The sequence below is a fragment of the Oncorhynchus mykiss genome, chromosome 12 (genome assembly GCF_013265735.2).
Source record: "Oncorhynchus mykiss isolate Arlee chromosome 12, USDA_OmykA_1.1, whole genome shotgun sequence".
Classification (NCBI taxonomy): Eukaryota; Metazoa; Chordata; class Actinopteri; order Salmoniformes; family Salmonidae; genus Oncorhynchus; species Oncorhynchus mykiss.
In genome coordinates, this window is record NC_048576.1 from 99233011 (window position 1) to 99246489 (window position 13479).

The 13479-nt window shown below is 49.8% G+C and overlaps 1 protein-coding gene across 6 annotated transcripts in view; it reads left to right on the forward strand.

Moving 5' to 3' along the window:
• LOC110538844 (tubulin-specific chaperone D-like) overlaps nt 1-13479 on the forward strand; it is a 133987-nt gene that overhangs the window by 44126 nt on the left and 76382 nt on the right. For all 6 annotated transcript variants that reach the window (XM_036939481.1, XM_036939482.1, XM_036939483.1 and 3 more), the window contains exon 15: nt 6755-6911. In XM_036939481.1, the coding sequence (XP_036795376.1) occupies nt 6755-6911 (157 nt within the window). The remainder of the gene's footprint in view (nt 1-6754; nt 6912-13479) is intronic.

Here is a 13479-nt window from a genome sequence, read left to right on the forward strand (position 1 = left end):
TCTCTCTCTCTCTCTCCCTCCCTGTCTCTCTCTCTCCCTCCCTGTCTCTCTCTCTCTCCCTCCCTGTCTCTCTCTCTCTCCCTCCCTGTCTCTCTCGCTCTCCCTCCCTGTCTCTCTCTCTCTCTCCCTGTCTCTCTCTCTCTCCCTCCCTGTCTCTCTCTCTCCCTCCCTGTCTCTCTCTCTCCCTCCCTGTCTCTCTCTCCCTCCCTCCCTGTCTCTCTCTCTCCCTCCCTCCCTCCCTCCCTCCCTCCCTGTCTCTCTCTCTCCCTCCCTCCCTCCCTCTCCCTCCCTCCCTCCCTCCCTCCCTCCCTCCATGTCTCTCTCTCTCCCTCACTGTCTCTCTCCCTCCCTCCCTGTCTCTGTCTCCGTCTCTCTCTCTCCCTCCCTGTCTCTCTCTCTCCCTGTCTCTCTCTCTCCCTCACTGTCTCTCTCCCTCCCTCCCTCTCTCCCTCCCTGTCTCTCTCCCTCCCTCCCTGTCTCTGTCTCCGTCTCTCTCTCTCCCTCCCTGTCTCTCTCTCTCCCTGTCTCCCTGTCTCTCCCTCCCTCCCTGTCTCTCTCTCCCTCCCTGTCTCTCCCTCTCTCCCTCCCTGTTTCTCCCTCTCTCCCTCCCTGTCTCTCGCTCTCCCTCCCTGTCTCTCTCTCTCCCTCTCTCCCTCCCTGTCTCTCTCTCTCCCTCCCTCCCTCCCTGTCTCTCTCTCTCCCTCTCTCCCTCCCTGTCTCTCTCTCTCCCTCCCTCCCTCCCTGTCTCTCTCTCTCTCTCCCTCCCTCCCTCCCTGTCTCTCTCTCTCCCTCCCTCCCTCCCTGTCTCTCTCTCTCCCTCCCTCCCTCCCTCCCTGTCTCTCTCTCTCCCTCCCTCCCTCCCTCCTGTCTCTCTCTCTCCCTCCCTCCCTCCCTCCCGTCTCTCTCTCTCCCTCCCTCCCTCCCTCCCGTCTCTCTCTCCCTCCCTCCCTCCCTCCCTCCCTCCCTCCCTCCCTCCCTCCCTCCCTCCCTCCCTGTCTCTCCCTCCCTCCCTCCCTCCCTCCCTCCCTCCCTCCCTCCCTCCCTCCCTCCCTCCCTCCCTCCCTCCCTCCCTCCCTCCCTGTCTCTATCTCTCCCTCCCTCCCTCCCTCCCTCCCTCCCTCCCTCCCTCCCTGTCTCTCCCTCCCTCCCTCCCTCCCTGTCTCTCCCTCCCTCCCTATCTCCCTCCCTCCCTCCCTCCCTCCCTCCCTCCCTCCCTCCCTCCCTCCCTGTCTCTATCTCTCCCTCCCTCCCTCCCTCCCTCCCTCCCTCCCTGTCTCTATCTCTCCCTCCCTCCCTCTCTCCCTGTCTCTCTCTCTCTCTCCCTCCCTGTCTCCCTCCCTCCCTCCCTGTCTCCCTCCCTCCCTCCCTGTCTCGCTCTCTCTCCCTCCCTCCCTCCCTCCCTCCCTGTCTCTCTCTCTCCCTCCCTCCCTCCCACCCTCCCTGTCTCTCTCTCTCCCTCCCTGTCTCTCCCTCCCTCCCTCCCTCCCTCCCTGTCTCTCTCTCTCTCTCCCTCCCTCCCTGTCTCTCTCTCTCCCTCCCTCAATGTCTCTCTCTCCCTGTCTCTCTCTCTCTGTCTCCCTGTCTCTCCCTCCCTCCCTCCCTCCCTCCCTCCCTCCCTCCCTCCCTCCCTCCCTCCCTCCCTCCCTCCCTCCCTCCCTCCCTCCCTCCCTGTCTCTCTCCCTCCCTCCCTGTCTCTCTCCCTCCCTCCCTGTCTCCCTCTCTCCCTGTCTCTGTCTCCCTGTCTCTCTCTCTCTCCCTCCTTGTCTCTCTCTCTCTCTCTCTCTCCCTCCCTGTCTCTATGTCTCTCTCCCTCCCCCCTCCCTGGCTCTCTCTCTCCCTCTCTGTCTCTCTCTCCCTCCCTCCCTGTCTCTCTCTCTCTCTCCCTCCCTGTCTCTCTCTCTCTCTCCCTCCCTCCCTGTCTCTCTCTCTCTCTCCCTCCTTCCCTGTCTCTCTCTCTCTCCCTCCCTCCCTGTCTCTCTCTCTCTCTCCCTCCCTCCCTGTCTCTCTCCCTCCCTGTCCTTGTTCTCCTTCCTGGGAAACACAACATGGGCATTAAGGCGGGCAGGTCTAAGCTTAGACATACTTCTCTTAAATACGCCATCATGAATTGAGCAAAGTGTTTTAACAGAAGTTCCCACAACATCCCGAGGCAATAATGGGAAAAGGTCATTTTGCATTCAGGCAAATAAGGGTGTTGTTGGCTGTGGTGTTGACCTCTACCTGTCACTGTATGACAGCGCCAGTCTTTTTAATGTCCAGTGTCAACATTGAAAAAGAATGACCTCAAACTTTATCTTAGTTTATCTAATTTTAAAGCCCAAATCAAACAGTTTTTTTTATAATTTTTTTTTTACACGTGAACGAGCGCGTACACGCTGGAATTAGAAAGAAACCGTACGGGAGCCAACTGCATCATGTTAGTCACATTAGAAGCACGTCTGTCTTCCTCGTTCCTACTGGAAGCACTGCTGCTAGTGAGTGGATAAACTGCATCATGTTAGTCAAATTAGAAGCACGTCTGTCTTCCTCGTTCCTACTGGAAGCACTGCTGCTAGTGAGTGGATAAACTGCATCATGTTAGTCACATTAGAAGCACGTCTGTCTTCCTCGTTCCTACTGGAAGCACTGCTGCTAGTGAGTGGATAAACTGCATCATGTTAGTCACATTAGAAGCACATCTGTCTTCCTCGTTCCTACTCGAAGCAATGCTGCTAGTGAGTGGATAAACTGCATCATGTTAGTCAAATTAGAAGCACGTCTGTCTTCCTCGTTCCTACTGGAAGCACTGCTGCTAGTGAGTGGATAAACTGCATCATGTTAGTCACATTAGAAGCACGTCTGTCTTTCTCGTTCCTACTCGAAGCAATGCTGCTAGTGAGTGGATAAACTGCATCATGTTAGTCAAATTAGAAGCACGTCTGTCTTCCTCGTTCCTACTCGAAGCTATGCTGCTAGTGAGTGGATAAACTGCATCATGTTAGTCACATTAGAAGCACGTCTGTCTTCCTCGTTCCTACTCGAAGCAATGCTGCTAGTGAGTGGATAAACTGACAGAAAATACACTTTGTGCATTAAGTCTGGAGTTAACATGTACAGTCAAAGATGTGTCTATTTAGTGTTGATCAGTTCAGCTGCCGGTACCAATAATACATATTTAAATACGTTCTGCCTGTTTCCCTGTTTCCCTGTCTACCTGTCTCCCTTTCTACCTGTTTACCTGTTTACCTGTCTACCTGTTTACCTGTTTACCTCTTTCTACCTGTTTCCCTGTCTACCTGTTTACCCGTCTACCTGGTTCCCCGTTTACCCGTCTACCTGGTTCCCTGTTTACCCGTCTACCTGTTTACCCGTCTACCTGTTTACCCGTCTACCTGTTTCCCTGTCTACCTGTTTCCCTGTTTACCCGTCTACCTGTTTACCCGTCTACCTGTTTCCCCGTCTACCTGTTTACCCGTCTACCTGTCTACCTGTCTACCTGTTTACCTGTTTACCTGTCTACTTGTTTACCTGTCTACCTGTTTACCTGTCTACTTGTTTACCTGTCTACCTGTTTCCCTGTTTTCCCTGTCTACCTGTTTTACCTGTCTACCTGTCTACCTGTTTTACCTGTCTACCTGTTTACCTGTCTACCTGTTTACCTGTTTCCCCGTCTACCTGTTTACCCGTCTACCTGTTTACCCGTCTAAATGTAATATTTCAGTTTTATTTAGTTAATTAGCTAAAATGTTGAAAAACCAGTTTTTGCGTTATCATTATGGGGTATTGTGTGTAGATTGATGAGGGGGGGGGGGGGGGGGGGGGAACTATTTAATCCATTTTAAAATAAGGAATAAGGCTGTAACGTAACAATGTGGTAAAAGTCAAGGGGTCTGAATACTTTCTGAATGCACTGTACATTTCAAAAATGTTTTTAAAATGTAATCTTTATTTAACCAGTTAAGAACAAATTATTATTTTCAATGACGGCCTAGGAACAGTGGGTTAACTGCCTGTTCAGGGGCAGAACGATAGATTTGTACCTTGTCAGCTCGGGGGTTTGAACTTGCAACCTTCCGGTAACTAGTCCAACGCTCTAACCACTAGGCCACCCAGCCGCCCCATAGCGAACACAGCACGCTCTCTACTCCAGCACGCAAAGTTGGACTCGGTGATTTCGGCCCGAGGTAGTTTACACACGGCTGTTATCAGCTTTCATTTCTGATGAGTCATGTCTCAATGCTTTTCCCTCTCCACTTCTCAGGTAGTTGGAACCAGATAATTAGATTGTGTAGAATGTGGGTAACACTAGTTGAGATGATGTCATTTCAACTAGTTTTGCCTTGGTCAGATGCCGTACACAGTCATAGGAGTGGAAGCTGCTCATTCTACCACAGGTGGACAGGCAGAGAGACGAGGGTAGAGAGGTGGAGGGATGAGGGCAGAGAGGTGGAGGGATGAGGGCAGAGAGGTGGAGGGATGAGGGCAGAGAGGTGGAGGGATGAGGGCAGAGAGGTGGAGGGATGAGGGCAGAGAGGTGGAGGGATGAGGGTAGAGAGGTGGAGGGATGAGGGTAGAGAGGTGGAGGGATGAGGGTAGAGAGGTGGAGGGATGAGGGCAGAGAGGTGGAGGGATGAGGGTAGAGAGGTGGAGGGATGAGGGTAGAGAGGTGGAGGGATGAGGGCAGAGAGGTGGAGGGATGAGGGCAGAGAGGTGGAGGGATGAGGGTAGAGAGGTGGAGGGATGAGGGTAGAGAGGTGGAGGGATGAGGGTAGAGAGGTGGACGGATGAGGGTAGAGAGGTGGAGGGATGAGGGTAGAGAGGTGGAGGGATGAGGGCAGAGAGGTGCAGGGATGAGGGCAGAGAGGTGGAGGGATGAGGGCAGAGAGGTGGAGGGATGAGGGCAGAGAGGTGGAGGGATGAGGGCAGAGAGGTGGAGGGATGAGGGTAGAGAGGTGGAGGGATGAGGGTAGAGAGGTGGAGGGATGAGGGCAGAGAGGTGGAGGGATGAGGGCAGAAAGATGGAGGGATGAGGGTAGAAAGGTGGAGGGATGAGGGTAGAGAGGTGGAGGGATGAGGGCAGAGAGGTGGAGGGATGAGGGCAGAAAGGTGGAGGGATGAGGGTAGAGAGGTGGAGGGATGAGGGTAGAGAGGTGGAGGGATGAGGGTAGAGAGGTGGAGGGATGAGGGTAGAGAGGTGGAGGGATGAGGGTAGAAAGGTGGAGGGATGAGGGCAGAGAGGTGGAGGGATGAGGGTAGAGAGGTGGAGGGATGAGGGTAGAGAGGTGGAGGGATGAGGGTAGAGAGGTGGAGGGATGAGGGTAGAAAGGTGGAGGGATGAGGGCAGAGAGGTGGAGGGATGAGGGCAGAGAGGTGGAGGGATGAGGGCAGAGAGGTGGAGGGATGAGGGCACAGTCATAGGAGTGGAAGCTGCTCATTCCACCACAGCGGTTAAAAGGATGAAAGGGGTTTTTCTCAGTAAAAGATGTGAGAGGTGTTGGTTCACAGCGACACCGTTAACCCCACCAGTCTCTCAGTGTCTTGTATTAGAGTGAACCACAGAGGCCAGGGCCAATGAGGCGAGGACAGGAACAGGATCTGATAGGTGGCATGACTTTAGAATCCCACATGAACTACAAGCTGCCATGGTGATACAACTGTTGTCAGGGGAGATGGATAAGCCTATGATGTGATTGGACTAATGGATTTAGTGAAACAGTAATAATACATTATAATACAGCTGTGTGTCATTTACACCAAAACGACAATCACACAGAGTAATAAATCACTTTATTAATGACCGACATGTGAAGTTGTAATGAACTGCCAATAAACTACTTCTGAACTGTTTAAGATTTTATCGTTGTCTGTCGACTACTCATTTGTCTTTCTCTCCCTCCCCCTTCTCTCTCCTTTTCTCTCCCTTCTCCCTTCTCTCTCTCTCTCCCCTTCTCTCTCCCCCTTCTCTCTCTCTCCCTGATCTCTCCCTCCCTCTCTCTCTCCCTCCCCCTTCTCTGTCTCTCTCTCTCTCCCTCCCCCTTCTCTGTCTCTCTCTCTCTCCCTCCCCCTTCTCTCTCTCTCTCTCTCCCTCTCCCCCTTCTGTCTCTCTCTCCCTCTGTCTCTCTCTCTCTCTGTCTCTCTCTCTATCCCTTCTCTATCCCTTCTCTCTCTCTCTCCCTCTGTCTCTCTCTCTCTCTCTTTCCCTCCCCCTTCTCTCTCTCTCTCTCTCCCTCTCCCCCTTCTGTCTCTCTCCCTCTGTCTCTCTCTCCCTCTGTCTCTCTCTCTCTCTGTCTCTCTCTCTATCCCTTCTCTATCCCTTCTCTCTCTCTCTCCCTCTGTCTCTCTCTCTCTCTCCCTCCTCCTTCTCTCTCTCTCTCTCCCTGATCTCTCTCTCTCTCCCTCTCCCCCTTCTGTCTCTCTCCCTCTGTCTCTCTCTCCCTCTGTCTCTCTCTCTCTCTGTCTCTCTCTCTATCCCTTCTCTATCCCTTCTGTCTCTCTCTCTCTCTCCCTCTCTCTCTCTGTCTCCCCCTCCCCCTTCTCTCTCTCTCTCTCCCTGATCTCTCTCTCTCTCTGTCTCTCTCTCCCTCTGTCTCTCTCTCTATTTCTTCTCTATCCCTTCTCTCTCTCTCTCTCCCTGATCTCTCTCTCTCTGTCTCTCTCCATCTGTCTCTCTCTCCCTCTGTCTCTCTCTCCCTCTGTCTCTCTCTCTCTGTCTCTCTCTCTATTTCTTCTCTCTCCCTGATCTCTCTCTCTCTCTCCCTGATCTCTCTCTCTCCAGTGGTGCCTCTGATCCTGAAGGCCTTGGTCTATGATGAAAAGAGAGGAGCGTGTAGCGTTGGTTCTAACGTACGAGATGCAGCCTGCTACGTCTGCTGGGCCTTTGCCAGGGCCTACGAACCCACCGAGCTGAAGCCCTTCGTCACGCAGATCGCCTGGTAACACTCCTCTACTTCTTCATCATCCTCCTCCTCTGTCTCTCTATATAGAGATAACATGACCTACATGACACCTATGAATACACCACAGGCCTTTAGTGTCACAGCTGAATAGACCACAGGCCTTTAGTGTCACAGCTGAATAGACCACAGGCCTTAGCGCTGATGAAACCAGGTTAAACAAGGATTTTTAAGCCTTGAGACAAATGAGACATGGATTGTGTATGTGTTGCCATTCAGAGGGTGAATGGGCAAGACTAAAGATTTAAGTGCCTTTGTACGGGGTGTGGTAGTAGGTGCCAAGCACACCGGTTTGTGTCAAGAACTGCAACGCTGCTGGGTTTTTCACGCTCAACAGTTTCCCGTGTGTATCAAGAATGGTCCACCACCCAAAGGACAACCAACTTGACACAACTGTGGGAAGCATTGGAGTCAACATGGGCCAGCATCCCTGTGGAACGCTTTCAACACCTTGTAGAGTCAACATGGGCCAGCATCCCTGTGGAACGCTTTCAACACCTTGTAGAGTCAACATGGGCCAGCATCCCTGTGGAACCCTTTCAACACCTTGTAGAGTCAACATGGGCCAGCATCCCTGTGGAACGCTTTCAACACCTTGTAGAGTCAACATGGGCCAGCATCCCTGTGGAACGCTGTCAACACCTTGTAGAGTCAACATGGGCCAGCATCCCTGTGGAACGCTTTCAACACCTTGTAGAGTCAACATGGGCCAGCATCCCTGTGGAACGCTTTCAACACCTTGTAGAGTCAACATGGGCCAGCATCCCTGTGGAACGCTGTCAACACCTTGTAGAGTCAACATGGGCCAGCATCCCTGTGGAATGCTTTCAACACCTTGTAGAGTCCGTGGCCTGACGAATTGAGGCTGTTCTGAGGGCGAAAGGGGGGTGTTCTTAATGTTTTGTAAACTCAGTGTAGCTGCCTGTTTCAAATAACAACGGTATCATATGTACTGGGGTCGTAGTTCCCAGTAACAACGGTATCATATGTACTGGGGTCGTAGTCCCCAGTAACAACGGTATCATATGTACTGGGGTCGTAGTCCCCAGTAACAACGGTATCATATGTACTGGGGTCGTAGTTCCCAGTAACAACGGTATCATATGTACTGGGGTCGTAGTTCCCAGTAACAACGGTATCATATGTACTGGGGTCGTTATCGTAGTTCCCAGTAACAACGGTATCATATGTACTGGGGTCGTAGTTCCCAGTAACAACGGTATCATATGTACTGGGGTCGTTATCGTAGTCCCCACTAACAACGGTATCATATGTACTGGGGTCGTAGTTCCCAGTAACAACGGTATCATATGTACTGGGGTCGTTATCGTAGTCCCCACTAACAACGGTATCATATGTACTGGGGTCGTTATCGTAGTCCCCAGTAACAACGGTATCATATGTACTGGGGTCGTTATCATACTCCCCAGTAACAACGGTATCATATGTACTGGGGTCGTTATCGTAGTCCCCAGTAACAACGGTATCATATGTACTGGGGTCGTTATCATACTCCCCAGTAACAACGGTATCATATGTACTGGGGTCGTTATCATACTCCCCAGTAACAACGGTATCATATGTACTGGGGTCGTTATCATACTCCCCAGTAACAACGGTATCATATGTACTGGGGTCGTTATCGTACTCCCCAGTAACAACGGTATCATATGTACTGGGGTCGTTATCGTACTCCCCAGTAACAACGGTATCATATGTACTGGGGTCGTTATCGTAGTCCCCAGTAACAACGGTATCATATGTACTGGGGTCGTTATCATACTCCCCAGTAACAACGGTATCATATGTACTGGGGTCGTAGTTCCCAGTAACAACGGTATCATATGTACTGGGGTCGTTATCATACTCCCCAGTAACAACGGTATCATATGTACTGGGGTCGTTATCGTAGTTCCCAGTAACAACGGTATCATATGTACTGGGGTCGTTATCGTAGTTCCCAGTAACAACGGTATCATATGTACTGGGGTCGTTATCGTAGTCCCCAGTAACAACGGTATCATATGTACTGGGGTCGTTATCATACTCCCCAGTAACAACGGTATCATATGTACTGGGGTCGTTATCCTACTCCCCAGTAACAACGGTATCATATGTACTGGGGTCGTTATCGTACTCCCCAGTAACAACGGTATCATATGTACTGGGGTCGTTATCGTAGTTCCCAGTAACAACGGTATCATATGTACTGGGGTCGTTATCGTAGTCCCCAGTAACAACGGTATCATATGTACTGGGGTCGTTATCATACTCCCCAGTAACAACGGTATCATATGTACTGGGGTCGTAGTTCCCAGTAACAACGGTATCATATGTACTGGGGTCGTTATCATACTCCCCAGTAACAACGGTATCATATGTACTGGGGTCGTTATCGTAGTTCCCAGTAACAACGGTATCATATGTACTGGGGTCGTTATCGTAGTTCCCAGTAACAACGGTATCATATGTACTGGGGTCGTTATCGTAGTCCCCAGTAACAACGGTATCATATGTACTGGGGTCGTTATCATACTCCCCAGTAACAACGGTATCATATGTACTGGGGTCGTTATCCTACTACCCAGTAACAACGGTATCATATGTACTGGGGTCGTTATCGTACTCCCCAGTAACAACGGTATCATATGTACTGGGGTCGTTATCGTAGTTCCCAGTAACAACGGTATCATATGTACTGGGGTCGTTATCGTAGTCCCCAGTAACAACGGTATCATATGTACTGGGGTCGTTATCATACTCCCCAGTAACAACGGTATCATATGTACTGGGGTCGTTATCCTACTCCCCAGTAACAACGGTATCATATGTACTGGTGTCGTTATCCTACTCCCCAGTAACAACGGTATCATATGTACTGGGGTCGTTATCATACTCCCCAGTAACAACGGTATCATATGTACTGGGGTTGTTATCCTACTCCCCAGTAACAACGGTATCATATGTACTGGGGTCGTTATCATACTCCCCAGTAACAACGGTATCATATGTACTGGGGTCGTTATCGTAGTCCCCAGTAACAACGGTATCATATGTACTGGGGTCGTTATCATACTCCCCAGTAACAACGGTATCATATGTACTGGGGTCGTTATCATACTCCCCAGTAACAACGGTATCATATGTACTGGGGTCGTTATCATACTCCCCAGTAACAACGGTATCATATGTACTGGGGTCGTTATCGTAGTTCCCAGTAACAACGGTATCATATGTACTGGGGTCGTTATCGTAGTCCCCAGTAACAACGGTATCATATGTACTGGGGTCGTAGTTCCCACTAACAACGGTATCATATGTACTGGGGTCGTTATCATACTCCCCAGTAACAACGGTATCATATGTACTGGGGTCGTAGTTCCCACTAACAACGGTATCATATGTACTGGGGTCGTTATCATACTCCCCAGTAACAACGGTATCATATGTACTGGGGTCGTTATCGTAGTCCCCAGTAACAACGGTATCATATGTACTGGGGTCGTTATCCTACTCCCCAGTAACAACGGTATCATATGTACTGGGGTCGTTATCATACTCCCCAGTAACAACGGTATCATATGTACTGGGGTCGTTATCGTAGTCCCCAGTAACAACGGTATCATATGTACTGGGGTCGTTATCATACTCCCCAGTAACAACGGTATCATATGTACTGGGGTCGTTATCATACTCCCCAGTAACAACGGTATCATATGTACTGGGGTCGTTATCATACTCCCCAGTAACAACGGTATCATATGTACTGGGGTCGTAGTTCCCAGTAACAACGGTATCATATGTACTGGGGTCGTTATCATACTCCCCAGTAACAACGGTATCATATGTACTGGGGTCGTTATCATACTCCCCAGTAACAACGGTATCATATCTACTGGGGTCGTTATCATACTCCCCAGTAACAACGGTATCATATGTACTGGGGTCGTTATCATACTCCCCAGTAACAACGGTATCATATGTACTGGGGTCGTTATCATACTCCCCAGTAACAACGGTATCATATGTACTGGGGTCGTTATCATACTCCCCAGTAACAACGGTATCATATGTACTGGGGTCGTTATCATACTCCCCAGTAACAACGGTATCATATGTACTGGGGTCGTTATCGTACTCCCCAGTAACAACGGTATCATATGTACTGGGGTCGTTATCGTACTCCCCAGTAACAACGGTATCATATGTACTGGGGTCGTTATCGTACTCCCCAGTAACAACGGTATCATATGTACTGGGGTCGTTATCGTACTCCCCAGTAACAACGGTATCATATGTACTGGGGTCGTTATCGTACTCCCCAGTAACAACGGTATCATATGTACTGGGGTCGTTATCGTACTCCCCAGTAACAACGGTATCATATGTACTGGGGTCGTTATCGTACTCCCCAGTAACAACGGTATCATATGTACTGGGGTCGTTATCGTACTCCCCAGTAACAACGGTATCATATGTACTGGGGTCGTTATCGTACTCCCCAGTAACAACGGTATCATATGTACTGGGGTCGTTATCGTACTCCCCAGTAACAACGGTATCATATGTACTGGGGTCGTTATCGTACTCCCCAGTAACAACGGTATCATATGTACTGGGGTCGTTATCGTACTCCCCAGTAACAACGGTATCATATGTACTGGGGTCGTTATCGTACTCCCCAGTAACAACGGTATCATATGTACTGGGGTCGTTATCGTACTCCCCAGTAACAACAGTATCATATGTACTGGGGTCGTTATCATACTCCCCAGTAACAACGGTATCATATGTACTGGGGTCGTTATCATACTCCCCAGTAACAACGGTATCATATGTACTGGGGTCGTTATCATACTCCCCAGTAACAACGGTATCATATGTACTGGGGTCGTTATCATACTCCCCAGTAACAACGGTATCATATGTACTGGGGTCGTTATCGTACTCCCCAGTAACAACGGTATCATATGTACTGGGGTCGTTATCGTACTCCCCAGTAACAACGGTATCATATGTACTGGGGTCGTTATCGTAGTCCCCACTAACAACGGTATCATATGTACTGGGGTCGTAGTTCCCAGTAACAACGGTATCATATGTACTGGGGTCGTTATCGTAGTCCCCACTAACAACGGTATCATATGTACTGGGGTCGTTATCGTAGTCCCCAGTAACAACGGTATCATATGTACTGGGGTCGTTATCATACTCCCCAGTAACAACGGTATCATATGTACTGGGGTCGTTATCGTAGTCCCCAGTAACAACGGTATCATATGTACTGGGGTCGTTATCATACTCCCCAGTAACAACGGTATCATATGTACTGGGGTCGTTATCATACTCCCCAGTAACAACGGTATCATATGTACTGGGGTCGTTATCATACTCCCCAGTAACAACGGTATCATATGTACTGGGGTCGTTATCGTACTCCCCAGTAACAACGGTATCATATGTACTGGGGTCGTTATCGTACTCCCCAGTAACAACGGTATCATATGTACTGGGGTCGTTATCGTAGTCCCCAGTAACAACGGTATCATATGTACTGGGGTCGTTATCATACTCCCCAGTAACAACGGTATCATATGTACTGGGGTCGTAGTTCCCAGTAACAACGGTATCATATGTACTGGGGTCGTTATCATACTCCCCAGTAACAACGGTATCATATGTACTGGGGTCGTTATCGTAGTTCCCAGTAACAACGGTATCATATGTACTGGGGTCGTTATCGTAGTTCCCAGTAACAACGGTATCATATGTACTGGGGTCGTTATCGTAGTCCCCAGTAACAACGGTATCATATGTACTGGGGTCGTTATCATACTCCCCAGTAACAACGGTATCATATGTACTGGGGTCGTTATCCTACTCCCCAGTAACAACGGTATCATATGTACTGGGGTCGTTATCGTACTCCCCAGTAACAACGGTATCATATGTACTGGGGTCGTTATCGTAGTTCCCAGTAACAACGGTATCATATGTACTGGGGTCGTTATCGTAGTCCCCAGTAACAACGGTATCATATGTACTGGGGTCGTTATCATACTCCCCAGTAACAACGGTATCATATGTACTGGGGTCGTAGTTCCCAGTAACAACGGTATCATATGTACTGGGGTCGTTATCATACTCCCCAGTAACAACGGTATCATATGTACTGGGGTCGTTATCGTAGTTCCCAGTAACAACGGTATCATATGTACTGGGGTCGTTATCGTAGTTCCCAGTAACAACGGTATCATATGTACTGGGGTCGTTATCGTAGTCCCCAGTAACAACGGTATCATATGTACTGGGGTCGTTATCATACTCCCCAGTAACAACGGTATCATATGTACTGGGGTCGTTATCCTACTACCCAGTAACAACGGTATCATATGTACTGGGGTCGTTATCGTACTCCCCAGTAACAACGGTATCATATGTACTGGGGTCGTTATCGTAGTTCCCAGTAACAACGGTATCATATGTACTGGGGTCGTTATCGTAGTCCCCAGTAACAACGGTATCATATGTACTGGGGTCGTTATCA